Genomic DNA, 13148 nt, shown 5'->3' with positions numbered 1-13148 from the left:
GCGGCCGCCGCCGCCCGGGCCTTCGCTCGCCACGCCGAGGCCCAGGCGGCCGCGCGGCAGGTCCGAGCCGGCGGGGAGGGCGCGGCGGCCGGGAGACTCGGGTGGGCCGGGGCAGCGGGGGGGCTCGCCGGGGCAGCGGTGGGGCTCGCAGAGGGACCGGGCTCCGAGGGGCGGGGGGCGGGTGGGGGCCGGAGGGACGGGAGGGCGGCAGGGAAGGGATAGGAAAACGGGGCTCCAGGGGTCGGACAGACTTGGAAGGACTGATGGGGGAGGTGAGAGGACTGGCCCAGTGTGAGACAGGAGCTGGGACAGGCTGCAGGGGGACAGTGCAGATGGGTGACTAGGACAGTGCAGACAAAGCGTAGAGCAAAGGTGGGACCCGAGCATCTGGACGGGCCGGGAGTGCTGGGACGGTGGGGAGGGGAGACCGGAGAGGACAATGCGTGGACCAAGAGGGTGACACGAGATGGGCGGGATGGGCCCAGATAGAAAGGGGGCACTTAGAGAGTGGACAGTGGATGAAGGCTCAGAGTGAAGCAGGGACCAGGAGGGATGGGAAGGGGCACTGGGGCTCTGGGGCGTGCAGAGGTGGCATTTGGACAGATGGGCTGGGAGATGGGCTGAGAGAACCCAGGAAGATGTGGCGGCAGCTGCTCCCTCTCCCCGTTTGGGATGCCAGTTGGGTGTACAACTGCTCAGCCCAGCCACCTCCTCCCGAGCAGGACTCGGCGCTGAAAGCCCTGGGGACAGAAGGCCTCTTCCTCTTTTCCTCTCTGGACACTGACGGGGACATGTACCTCAGCCCCGAGGAGTTCAAGCCCATTGCTGAGAAGCTGACAGGTACCGGAGAGGCTGGGGACTAGGCAGGAGGGAGCCGGGGCACCACCCTCGGCTTCTTGGTCTGTGTCTTCTGTGTCTGCTCTGAACAGAAGGGCTGCCTGGAGTAGGGGGAGGACGGTGCGTCCTGGTAGCCCTGGGGTCCTCCCAGCTCTGACACTTTCCGGCTGGTGGTTTGGGCAAGCTGCTTCAACTTGGGCACCCACACATACTCGCACACCCAAGCCTGTTCTCCTCACGTGTGACTAAAACTAGTTAACATCCCCTGACCGCCGTCTCAGGACCAGACATCGCTTTAAGCACCTCCTGTGAGTCATCCCTTTAATCTTCACAGTGCCTGTGAGATGGACACCGTCCTGATCCTCATGTGTATAGTTTAGGAGACGGAGGCGCAGGAAGGCTCTCCAGCTTGCCCAGGCTGTAAAGGTGCAGAGCCAGGATTAGGGGCCTTCTGTCTTCAGGTCCTGCACCAGCTCATTTGAAGCTTAGAGAAAAATGTCTGCAAAGTGTCCACCATGCAGTAGATAGTCAATAGACAGGAGCTATTACCATTACTGCTAAATATTAAACTCTGCTCGGGAGCTGTCAGATTCCTATCCCACCTTGTTACCCATTTTTGCCTGGTTGTAATCAGTGATTTTTATTGTAAAGATGAGGGGCTGAAGCATTCTAATGAATTATAAAATGCCTCTCTCACTGCTCCATCACCACCCTAACCTCTGTGTCCATATCTTGTGATGTTTCTTGAACTTATGATCTTGGGCATCTGCTTGTTACCCAAATTGCCTGGTGTAAGTAGGTCAATAGATGGGCAAGACTAGAAAGAGACACCAGCTGCTCTCAGGCAGGTAAGCGCCAAAGGACCGTGATGGGCTGTCTGTGTCTCAGGATGGGTCAGGTAGGTCAGCCACGTGCTGACCCGCTGGCCTTTGGTCACTGCCAGAGGAGGAGGGTCAGATGAAAAATGCTAATTTGCTGGAGCGGATGTGTCAGTGCCTCCCAGGGTCAGTCAGTACTGTCATGAAAGCAGATGGGCAGATACACAGCTCAGCCCTGTGTGGATTTGCTTTGACTTCTTTTGCACACACTTCTCCAAGCAGCCACACAGCCACCTCCTTGTCTTTTTTATGGCCAGAGAGCAAGAGTTCCCTCATAATGACATGTTGGCCAAGCTTGCTGGGCTTGGGGGTGCTTTTAATTTTTTCACACAAATCTTTTTCTCCATCAGGGGAAAAGAGTCTCTCCCTCAATTACCTCCTAGGCCACTGTGAGTGCAAAACTGGACCAAGTTTCTGGGAGAACAAAAAACAAAAACAAAACCAGAAAAATACCAAATCTAAGCAGGAAATAGAGGCAAACAGTCCTCTCTAGTTGGTACAGTTATGTGTGTTTAATTTTCTGCTTTATACCTTAAAAGTTTTACAAGTTGTCAATAGTGAGCAAATTGTACTTGTAAGTCAGGAAATAAAACTTTTTATTAAAAAACCAAAGAGCCATAAAATGCTGGGCATTATTATTCATAATTATCTATAATAACAGTTAAGTAATCGGATAAGCAAGCCAACCAGTAACGCTGCACATTCCCATTGTTCCCTTCCTCTGAGGTTTCCAGATTGCTGTTTTGAAATTTTGTTGCCTTGACTTACAAATGCAGAAGTAACCATCATTCTTTAGAACAGGGGTTTGCATCAGGAGCCACTGGGGAGCATTAATCGGGAGCACATTTTACAGATTCTAGCCCCTGAAGATTCTGACTCAGTAGGTCTGAGGGAGGTTCTGGGCATCGGTAATTTAGAAAGGCATCCTGGTGATTCTGATGATTCCTGGTTAAGAATGCACCCATTTTTTTTTTTTTTGCGGTACGCGGGCCTCTCACTGTTGTGGCCTCTCCCGTTGCGGAGCACAGGCTTCGGACACACAGGCTCAGCGGCCATGACTCACGGGCCCAACCGCTCCGTGGCATGTGGGATCTTCCCGGACCCGGGCACGAACCCGTATCCCCTGCATCGGCAGGCGGACTCTCAACCACCGCGCCACCAGGGAAAACCAAGAATGCACCCATTTTCATGCACCCATTCAGTCTGTCAGTCCAGTCTGTCAACAAATGCCAGGCGTGGTCTCTACCCGCAAGAGTAACAGGACCCACCCATGCTTCATTCCATTATCTGTGTCGTGGGACCCCGCCCTGCTGTTAGTCACCCCTTCTGCAGTAGGTGTCATGCCTCCCTTAAGCCTTCATCGTGACTCCCTCTACCCTTCAAAGACTACAGACTTGGCAGGTCTCTGAGCAGAAAGAGATCTGACGAATCAAGTTCAGCCACTGCCAGTCCAGCCCCTCGTACTGATGGGGAAATGGGCCACCCAGGAAACAGGGAGAAGCAGGTGTCCTCACTTCTGGACCAGTGCTCTTTCTGTGACACCAAAGATGACCTGATTCCACGTGTCCTGACCTCTCTGAGCAGCCTTTGCTCTCCATGAGACCCTCATGACGGGACAGGCACGGTAGCATGGGCTCCATCTCTAATGTGGGAAAACCGGAGAGGATGAGTGATTTGCCCCAAATTGTCCAGGAAATGGAACCAACCTCACCCCGGAGCTGGGCTGAGGGAAGGGGGACAGTGAGAATGGCCTTTCTGCAGCCAGCCTGGCCTGGTGGAAAGAGCACACATTAGAGTCAGAATTAGGTTTGAGCCCTAGCCCTGTGGATCCCCAACCATGAAACCACCGGTAATAGCAAAACAGCTGACATTTATTACAGGTTTACTCTGTACCAGGCCTGGATTATCTCATTTAATCCTCATAACAAGCCACTGGGCCAACCATCACACAAGCTGGTGAGGAGTGAGGCTAGGATTTGAGCCCGTCTGGTTCCTAAGCCCTTGAGGAAAACTTTTGAGATCTTAATGCCCCCGGAAGAGGGTTGCGGTTGATTGTAGGTTTAGAGTAAAACAGGCCTGGGTTTGAATCCTGATTTCACACACTACCTAGCTGTGTGTCCTTGGGGAAGTGACTTCACCTCTCTGAGCCCCCAGTTTCTCAATTGTAAAATGGAATTGATAATACTATCTTCACAGGGTTACTGTGAAACTAAAATGTGATATACATTGGAGAAAATGTGTATGTGTGATATACCATGTGGTATACATATGTACACATTATATATCATACATACACAATTTGTATATGTTTGATAAACGATGTGATCTATATTGTTACTTTGTTGATTGTTACCTCTTACAGCCCCCACCCCCACCCCCATCCCTGCCAGGCCTGGCTCCCTTAATCACTGGCCAGTGTGGACATCCTGAGAGAAGTGAGGCCCTGCCATCTAAGGCAGGACCCGTCTCCAGCAACCTGTGTCTCACAGGGTCAACTCCTTCGGCCAGCTATGAGGAGGAGGATCTGCCCCCTGACCCCAGCGAGGAGACACTCACCATAGAAGCCCGATTCCAGCCTCTGCTGCCAGAGTCCATGACCAAGAGCAAAGATGGGTTCCTAGGGGTAAGTTGGGGCAGGAGTGGCAGGGGGTCCCCCACAGGCGGGACCAGAGACAGAGGGACCATCTGTGTGCACTCACCTCCTGAGAATGGGTCTGTGCTCTGCTCATCTTTCCTTCTTTCTGTCTTTCCTTCCATCTTTTATCAGCACCCTCTGTGCACCCAGTGCACCAGGCCCTGGGGGTCCAGAAGTGGGTGCGATGCTGTCCCTGCTGTCCAGGCACACAGTCTGGTAGGGGAGGGAGGAGGGATAAGCAGGAGCCTCTGACCCAGAGTGGGGATCTGGATGGCTTCCTGGAGGGAACGACATTTGACAGTGATCGCAGGGGATGAGGCCTCAGCCCATTGTCAGCAGGGATAGGAAAAGGATCCGGCTGGAGGAAACAGCAAGTGCACTAGAGACGGTGCTGATGCAGCCGCCTCCCTTGTAATCATTACTTTCTGCAAGTCAGTCTTTCCCCCCAGGCTGTGAGTTTCCTCAGGGCAAGGCCGGTGACTCACACATTTGTGCCTCCCCAGGCCCCTAGCACAGTGCCTGGAGCCTGACAGGTGCTCCATTGAGCTCCGATGAACCTGGACCTGAGGTTCAGCCCCTGGCAATGGCTGTAGGGTGGGTATGACCCTGACGAGTGCCATCCCCAGGCCCTGCCCGCCTTTCCCGCTCTCTCCCCTGCGCTCTCCTCTCAGCTTTCCACTACTCCAGATGTCCGGGCTTTCTTCCAGCTGAGAGCCTTCTCATATGCTGGTCCCTCAGCCAGGAACAACCTTTTCTCTTTGCCTCACTCACAGCTACTCAGCTTTTATAGCTCAGCTGAACTGTCATTTCAGCAGGAGATGCCAGGCAGGCCACTGAGGGCAGAGAGAAGGGGTGGCTGGACCCAGGGCATGGGGGACACGTGCAGGGGCATCCTGGTCAGTGGGACTGGAAGAGAAGTTGCCAGATGGCAAAGGGCCTCAGCTGCCTAACTTTGGCCTTCGTTCTGCAGAAGCAAAATACCATAGAAGATTTTGAAAGGGGAGAATTCTCTCATCAGATCTAGGCTCTCCAAACTGGCAGCTGGGGAGAAAAGGGAGGCAAGAAGACCAGTTCCCAGGAGGGAGGGGGAGACAGGTGGGGGAAGGCCATGGTGATGGAGAGGAAAGGCAGCCCGAGGGGATGCTGGGAAAAGAAGAAAGGCAGGGTGTGGCTACTAATGGAAAGGGAGGGAGGGGGAGTTGAGGTGACTCAGGCTTCTGGCTGGTGGCCAGGTGCATGGGGGCCCATTGCCCGATGGGGGTTGGAGGAGGGGAGCAGGTCTGGTAGGGAGGGTATGAGGTCAGTTTGGACTGTTGAAGTTGAGTTCCCTGAGAGATGTCCAGGGGGAGAGTCCAGTAAGATCTGGGTGGAGAAAGGTCTGGCACTGATGCGCTGAAGTGATGTCTGAGCAGATGAGTCCCTCCTACAGGGCAGAGAGAACAGGGTGGGGCAGGTGCAGGGGGCCCACCTGCACTTACAGGGGAGATGGGTCTGGAGCAGCACCCCAGCCCTGTGTCCCTAGCTCAGCCCCCTTTTGCGGTCCGCTCTGCTAAGAGCTCACCAGCCTGTGAGTGGGACCCAGCAGGCGGGCAGGCTCTGCCTGGCCCTGCAAGCCAGCCCCGCTTTGAGAACTTGCCTGTGAAACCCCTCTCCTCCCACCTCAGCTTCCCACTGAGCCCGGGTCCCATCACCAGGGAGGTCAAAGGTGGGGCAGCTCCCTGGTGGCTGAGCACCCTGAGGGGGGCCAGGCACTCACTGTCCTGGTGGCCACTGATGGTGGCCCAGAAGGGCAGGGAGGAGCTACTGAAGGTGGAGCTTTGACCAGGGACCTGCATGCTCCAAGGTCCCGCCTCTGCTCCGGGCAGATGTGCAGAGAGGCCTGCAGAGCATCTGACCCTCATTCTCTCCCGCCCTTCAGCTCATCAGACAGCAGTGGGGTGGATTACTGATGAGGAAATGGCTCAGGGAAGGCCTTTTGCCAGGCGTGCCCAGCCAGCGTGGCCCAGGCTGTAATTGAAGCAGGGTGCTCTTTGGGGGTGCCCTTCCTTCCCCTTCTCTGTGGTCTCATCCTGCTCTTGGCCCTAGAGGTTTCACCCAAAGGTGGCTGCCGCCTCCCTCCACAGACTTAACTCCAAACCTAAACTCTGACTCGTCAGCGGGACATTAGCCGCAGGGAGGAGACTTGTCGGGGGGGATTAGAGAGCAGAAAGCAAGGCCGGTGGACAGGGAGAGGAAGCCCAGGGCAGGGCGGGGCACCTGGCGTTGGTCTGCTGGCTTATGTACAAGAGACAGGCAGGACTGTGTGAGGCCCGGGACCTGGGCTTGGAGAGGGAGGGAAGAGGCTGTGAGAACCCCCTCACAGAGCCCCCCGTTCCAGTCCTGGGGGGCCCTCCAGTTGCCTCTGCTCCCCTGCCCTCGAGTGAGCTGTTCCGGCCTGGGCTGGGCCTGAGGGGCCACAGGGCACCACTTTTCTGGGCAAGGGGCCAGGGAAGGCAAGATGAGCGTGAACTCTGGCAGGAGAGTGCCAGGCTTGTGGCCGTGAGCAGGCAGGAGCCTCCCGGGTCCCTCTGCTTCCTGGGCTTGTGGGTTGGCTCAGGTCTCGAGGAGCCCTCCGCACACGCCTGGGACGTTCTCAGTGCCCCAGAGCTTCGACTTTCCTCTGCCCCAGGTCTCCCGCCTGGCCCTGTCCGGCCTCCGCAACTGGACGACCGCAGCCTCGCCAAGCGCGGTGTTTGCTGCCCGCCACTTCCGGCCCTTTCTTCCCCCTCTGGACCACGCGGAGCTAGGCGAGCCCTGGTGGATCATCCCCAGTGAGCTGAGCGTCTTCACCGGCTATCTGTCCAACAACCGCTTCTACCCACCACCCCCCAAGGGCAAGGAGGTGAGGGTAGCCCATGGCAAGCCCCGGGGCCCTGCCCCCCAGCCCCAGCACGGCCCCTCCCCATCTGTCCAACAAACGCTTCTACCCACCACCCCCCAAGGGCAAGGAGGTGAGGGTAGCCCATGGCAAGCCCCGGGGCCCTGCCCCCCAGCCCCAGCACGGCCCCTCCCCATCGGCACCTGGACCCCCAGGGCCACACCTATCCCACCTGCTCTCTGGCCTGCCTCTGGCCCCACGCCCACCTGGGCCCCAGGTCCAGAGCTGACCCTCACTCAGCGGAGCTGGGCCCAGCACGCCAGCCCAGGTTCCACTGCCCCACCCCCAGGTCATCATCCACCGGCTCCTGAGCATGTTCCACCCTCGGCCCTTCGTGAAGACCCGCTTTGCCCCTCAGGGGGCCGTCGCCTGCCTGACCGCCACCAGCGACTTCTACTACACCGTGATGTTCCGGTGAGGGCTCCTGGCAGCCCCATCCTTGCCTCCCACCTGGGCCTGGGACACCAGGGACGCACAGATGGGTTGAGCACCAGGAGGCAGGGCCTGACTCAAAGCCCCCAGCTCTACCACTTACCACCCTGTGGTCCCGGGCAAGCAGCTTTGGCTCTCTGAGCCTCACTTTCCTCATTGTGCATCAGGGCGGTGGTGACTTCCTCCAGGAGGAAGAGAAAAGGTGTTGAATGTGCTTAGCATGGGGCTGTTGGCCGTGATTGTCATCCACACAGAAGGGGGTGCGTAAGAGCTGTGACACCAGGTCACACACACCCTGGAGGGCTCAGAGGAGACTCGGGCAAGGCTTCCGGGGAGGGCAGCACGTGAACTGGGCCCTGAAGGATGGGCAGCGCTTGGAGGGCGTCCCTTCTGCCTGCCCCACACACTTCTTCCTCCCTCGCCCAGCCCTCTGCCCCGCACAGAGTCTGGCCAAGGGTTCCAGGCTTTGGGGCAGAAGTGAGAGGGCAGGTGGGCAGGCTCTGCTCAGCAGGGAACCTGCTCCCAGCCGGGCCCTTTCCCTCCAGCATCCACGCCGAGTTCCAGCTCAGCGAGCCGCCCGACTTCCCCTTCTGGTTCTCACCCGGCCAGTTCACGGGCCACATCATCCTCTCCAAAGATGCCACCCACGTCCGTGACTTCCGGCTCTTCGTGCCCAACCACAGGTGAGAGCCTTGGCCCCGGCCCCAGCATCCTGCTCCCGTTTGCCCCCAACCAGCTCCAGGAGCTCAGATGCAGCGGCCCGGAGGCCCCGTCAGTCTCTCCCCAGAGCTACTTCTCTTCAGAGGGGCCTAGAGCTGACCCAGGAGGAGGTAGCTTGAGGTGGGCTGAGGGGGGTCATTCCATCATCTGATAGGCGCGTCCCAGGCTCTGTGTGGGCCTGGCCTGCCAGCTCTGTGCCGGGACCCAACGCAGCGGCCAACAGCCTCTCCCTGAAGATGGAACTGCCCCTCCCTATATTGCTGACAGACCTCCAACAGACCCGTAACCACAGCCTGCTCATGCCACCCTAGGCGAAGGCCAGCAGGTGGGGAGGGACCCGGCTGGTCAGGGTCCAGGAAGGCCTCCCAAAGGAAGGGACGTCTGTGCAGCGACCTGGGGGCTGAGGAGAGTTTAGCCAGGCAGAGGGAAGGGCACATACAAAGGCCTAAGAAGCAGGCCCTCCAGGCCTGCAGTTGCTACCACAGACCCTGGGGGGCCAGGGGGCAGCTCCTGGGAGGGCTCAATGCCAGTCACCTGCCTGCTTGCCTGCCTGACCTGCTCAGGGGCAGCCTCTTGTCAGGGAAGCAGGGGACGCAGAGAGTCTTTCCAGATTCCTCCCTGATAGCACACAGCTGCTTAGTGAGCCTGAGTGACTCTGTGCAGGGACAAGACCTGGGCTGAGAGATGAGGGGCCCAGAGCAAAGTCTCTGCCGTGGCACCCGTGGGCTCCGTGGCTGTGGGCAAGGCTCTGGACCCCTCCAGGCCTCAGTTTCCTCATCTGCTAGATGGGAGGCTGGCTCCTGGGCAGGAGTGAGGGGGTCATTGGGACATCCTGGGAAGAGAAAGTTGCCCCCAGGACCAGGAGCGGTTTCCTCTCAGTCCCCCGAGGGAGGGAGCATCCCGGGCCACGGGGAAAATGTGGAGGAAGGACGAGCTCTCCTCCTCCTTCTTCGCTCATCAGGCAAGCCCCTGTGCTGCAGGGGCTCAGCCCAGGGTTGGAGGTGGTGTCCTGGACTGAATGAAACAGCAGGAGGGGGCAACTGCTCCTGGGCCTGTGTCTCAGGCCTAGACCACGGGACCGCTGACCGGCTCTGAGGGCACCCAGCTCACCCTGACTGCTTCACCTGCCCAAGGTGGTTGGTTGTCTGTCCTGGGGCGCCCCCAGGTGGCGGATCTGCAGGTTGCACATGCTCAGGCCAGACTTGCCGCTGGGGGAGGCGCTGATGAGCGCGGCCTCAGAGTCATGGATCGTGGACAGTGCATGAGCCATGGGTATGGAAGCCCTTTATGAACTGTAAAGGGCTGGGCCAGTGGAGGGTGGTATGGTCGCAGTGCCTTCCGAAGAGGCAGCCTGGGGAGAGGAAAGGGCCCAGGCTCTGCCATCAGAACTCTAGTGGCTCTGAGACCTCGGGTTCACCCTGCCAAGTCTCAGCATCCTCATCTATAAAATAGGGTCAGCTGCATGCTTTCAGTGAGATAAAGTCCGATGTCTGGTTAATGGGCCTTGATGACGGAGGTGTTCTGCCCTAGCCACCCTCTCACCTGTCCCCAGGTCTCTGAATGTGGACATGGAGTGGCTGTACGGGGCCAGCGAGAGCAGCAACATGGAGGTGGACATCGGCTACATACCCCAGGTGAGCGCACAGGTGGTCCCTACCCAGGTAGGAAGGCGGGGCTCGGCCGCAGGGCCCTGCCACAGGGCCTCTCAGCCTGGCTGCAGGGAGGCCCAGCTGGCTAGGAGCCTTGGGACAGTGAAGGACAGAGCTTCTGCAGGCTGAAGCCACTGTCCCCAAAGCAGGATCCTAGGAAGCCACCTGTTCTTCCTAGCCAGCGTCTGCCATGGGCCCTCAGATGGCTTCACACTGGCTGGACACTGGCTCTGTCCTGGACTCACTGCACAGCCTTGACCAGGCCCTGCCTTTCCCTGGGCCTGTCTCCCCACCTCTGCAATGAGTGGCGTATCTTTGAGGGTCTCTCGGGGCCCCTGGAGGACTCAGGCCCCTCGCTGAGACGTCCCTCAGTGACATCATCCCTCACTGACCTCTGGCCCAGATGGAGCTGGAGGCCACGGGCCCCTCAGTGCCCTCTGTGATCCTGGACGAGGATGGCAACATGATCGACAGCCGCTTGCCCTCGGGGGAGCCCCTCCAGTTTGTGTTTGAGGAGATCACGTGGCAGCAGGAGCTGAGCTGGGAGGAGGCCGCCCGGCGCCTGGAGGTGGCCATGTACCCCTTCAAGAAGGTGAGGCCAGACAGGGGTAAGGGGTGGGGTTGGGACCCCTGGGGCTGGGTCCAGAGCTGTGGGAGCAGCACGTGGGCACTGGGCATGGGATGCCGTGCAGGGCCTGCTGCTGAGGCTGCCTCCCTGTGGGGCCCAGCCTGGGCCGGGGAGCCTCCCCTTTGCCCTTTAGAACTTGGAGGAGGCATCCCCTGGCTCAGCATCAGCCTTTCACACAGACACACAAACACACACAAACATACATGCATATGTACACACACACGTATATACACTACAGACACACACTACATGCACATCACACACTCAGCCCCTGAATGGGACCCTGGCGGCACACAATAGCTTCTCTCTGTCTCGACTTGGCCCCAGGTCACCTACCTGCCGTTCACCGAGGCCTTTGAGCAAGCCAAGGCCGAGAACAAGCTGGTGCACTCAGTCCTGCTGTGGGGGGCCCTGGACGACCAGTCCTGCTGAGGTGAGGGAGACCCTTCCAGTCTGAGGGGAGGAAGGAGGGCAGACTTCATACCTTGTGGGTGCAGGAGGCCCTGAGACCAATGGGACTCTCCTGTCGCAGTATGAGGGACTCAGGGATGACATGGGGCGGGGTGTGGGGTGAGGGCTCACAGGGTTCTGTGCTAAGCCCAGAGGAAGCTGCTGGACACAATAGAAAGAGCCCAGCTCAGCCATTTTCAGCCTGGAGACCTTGGCCAAGTGACTCCTTCTCGGAGCCTTAGTTTTCTCAGCAGCAAGAGGGTAACGTACTTACCTCCCAGAGTTGTGAAAACAGACGTGAAAGTGCCTGTACTCTGTGCAGTGTTGCACACGAGTGAGAGAAGGTAGTGCCAGAGCCTGGGCTGCGTTCACTTATTCAGAAAATTCAACGAAGACCCGCTGGTGCAAAGTTCTTTGGGTGCCTGACATTGGGTACAAAGATGGGCAAACAATGGCCCTGTCCACATCCAGCCAATCGACAAACATCCTGGGCGCCTCCTGTGCCGAGCCATAGGCTAGGTGTTGGGCACCTTGCACTGAGGAAGTCAGAATCAGCCCCAGTCCTCAGGGAGCACACAGTGTGTGCAGAAGGCAGACAGTGAATGAACAAGTACAAGCTTGGTGAATTTACACAAGGCATGGTCCAGAGTGGCACGAGAGTGTGTAACGGGGGGTGGCGGGGTCAGGGAAGGCTTTTTTTAGAGAAAGTGACATATAAGCTGAGACTTTGAAGGATGAGGAGGATGAGTTTGCCAAGTGACAGGGGAAGCGTTTTAGGTAGAAGAATTGTCTGTGCAAAGGCCCTGGGACACAGTTTAGTGGATTTAAGGAGCTGTCACTGTCTACAAGCCCCTGGGCCAGGTAGGCCCCCAGCCAAGTCTCAGCCCAGGATGCCAGTATGTTACTGATGTTAGTTACAACTGCCATTTATTCCGCACCTCCTCTGTGGTAGATTCTTTGAATCTGTTATTTCACCTGGGTGCACTGACTGTTCTACAGTTTATGAGGTTTACTGCTGATAGAAAACCCAGTGAGACATGCAGGGTGCCTCACCCACCTGGCCTTGCCTCTCCCTGAACAGGGTCAGGGCGGACTCTCCGGGAAACTGTCCTGGAAAGTTCGCCCATCCTCGCACTCCTCAATGAGAGCTTCATCAGCACCTGGTCCCTAGTGAAGGAACTGGAGGACCTGCAGGTGAGTGACAGGTGGGCGGGAAGAGCCCCACGGCAGCCCCTGGGACAGTGCTGGGAGCCGAGGTGTCAGGAGCGTGCCCAACTGTCCCCACAGAACAACCAGGAGAACCCATCCCACCAGAAGCTGGCCAGCCTGCACCTGGAGAAGTACAGCTTCCCCGTGGAGATGATGATCTGCCTGCCCAATGGCACCGTGGTAGGTCCCCCAGCACTCATCCCCAGCCCCGGGCCAGGCACCATGGGGCAGAGGAAGTGGCAAACAAGGGGCACGGCTTACAGACCTCATCAGGCTCCAGGTCTGGCTCTCCCACTTCCTGGCTGGCGTCTTAGCCAGTCCAAGCCTCAGTTATCCCCTGATGTCCCCTCGGCCTGCCTTGTGCAGGTGTCGGGACACTCCCTCAGAAAGGGAACCTCAACAGCACTTTGGGGACCTGGCAGCAGTGGGCATGGTCTAGCAGCAGAGTGGACAGGAACATGACCTGGAAGGGAAGGCTCACCTCAGACCACTGTAGCCAGTCCTGGGCTGGAAGGGAGGGAGGGACAGGCCTCGTGACAGGCAGAGAGGACCTGGGGACGCCCCAGGCCGAGCCAGGCTTCAAGACCCTATCTCTCCCTAAGGGCCCCTTACACAGCACTCACATCGCCGCGTTGGGTTCTCACGGGAGCTTTGGGAGATAGATGAGCACGAATGCCGATCTCACAAACAGGGAAACTGAGGCTCAGAAAGGTTTAGAGACTTGGCAAAAGCTGCATAATTAAGAAGTACAGCTGGGCTTGCCTGGTGGCACAGTGGTTGGGTGTCTGCCTGC

The 13148-nt window shown here is 58.2% G+C and overlaps 1 protein-coding gene across 2 annotated transcripts in view; it reads left to right on the top strand.

The window, feature by feature from the left end:
• Positions 1-6: 6 nt before the first annotated feature.
• SELENON (selenoprotein N) overlaps positions 7-13148 on the top strand; it is a 16874-nt gene continuing 3732 nt past the window's right edge. The window contains exons 1-11 of one of the 2 annotated variants that reach the window (XM_055083553.1): positions 7-60; positions 723-840; positions 4205-4338; positions 7019-7231; positions 7557-7681; positions 8245-8382; positions 9972-10053; positions 10472-10660; positions 11024-11129; positions 12228-12340; positions 12434-12535. In XM_055083553.1, the coding sequence (XP_054939528.1) occupies positions 792-840; positions 4205-4338; positions 7019-7231; positions 7557-7681; positions 8245-8382; positions 9972-10053; positions 10472-10660; positions 11024-11129; positions 12228-12340; positions 12434-12535 (1251 nt within the window). In that variant the 5' untranslated portion in view covers positions 7-60; positions 723-791. Of the gene's footprint in view, positions 61-518; positions 841-4204; positions 4339-7018; positions 7232-7556; positions 7682-8244; positions 8383-9971; positions 10054-10471; positions 10661-11023; positions 11130-12227; positions 12341-12433; positions 12536-13148 lie in introns of those variants that run through there. The other variant, XM_007130896.4, reaches the window with a different exon arrangement.

This window comes from Physeter macrocephalus, chromosome 3, assembly GCF_002837175.3.
Source record: "Physeter macrocephalus isolate SW-GA chromosome 3, ASM283717v5, whole genome shotgun sequence".
Lineage (NCBI taxonomy): Eukaryota > Metazoa > Chordata > Mammalia > Artiodactyla > Physeteridae > Physeter > Physeter macrocephalus.
The sequence above is the reverse complement of the archived record's forward strand: the minus strand, read 5'-3'. Positions and strand labels throughout refer to the sequence as shown.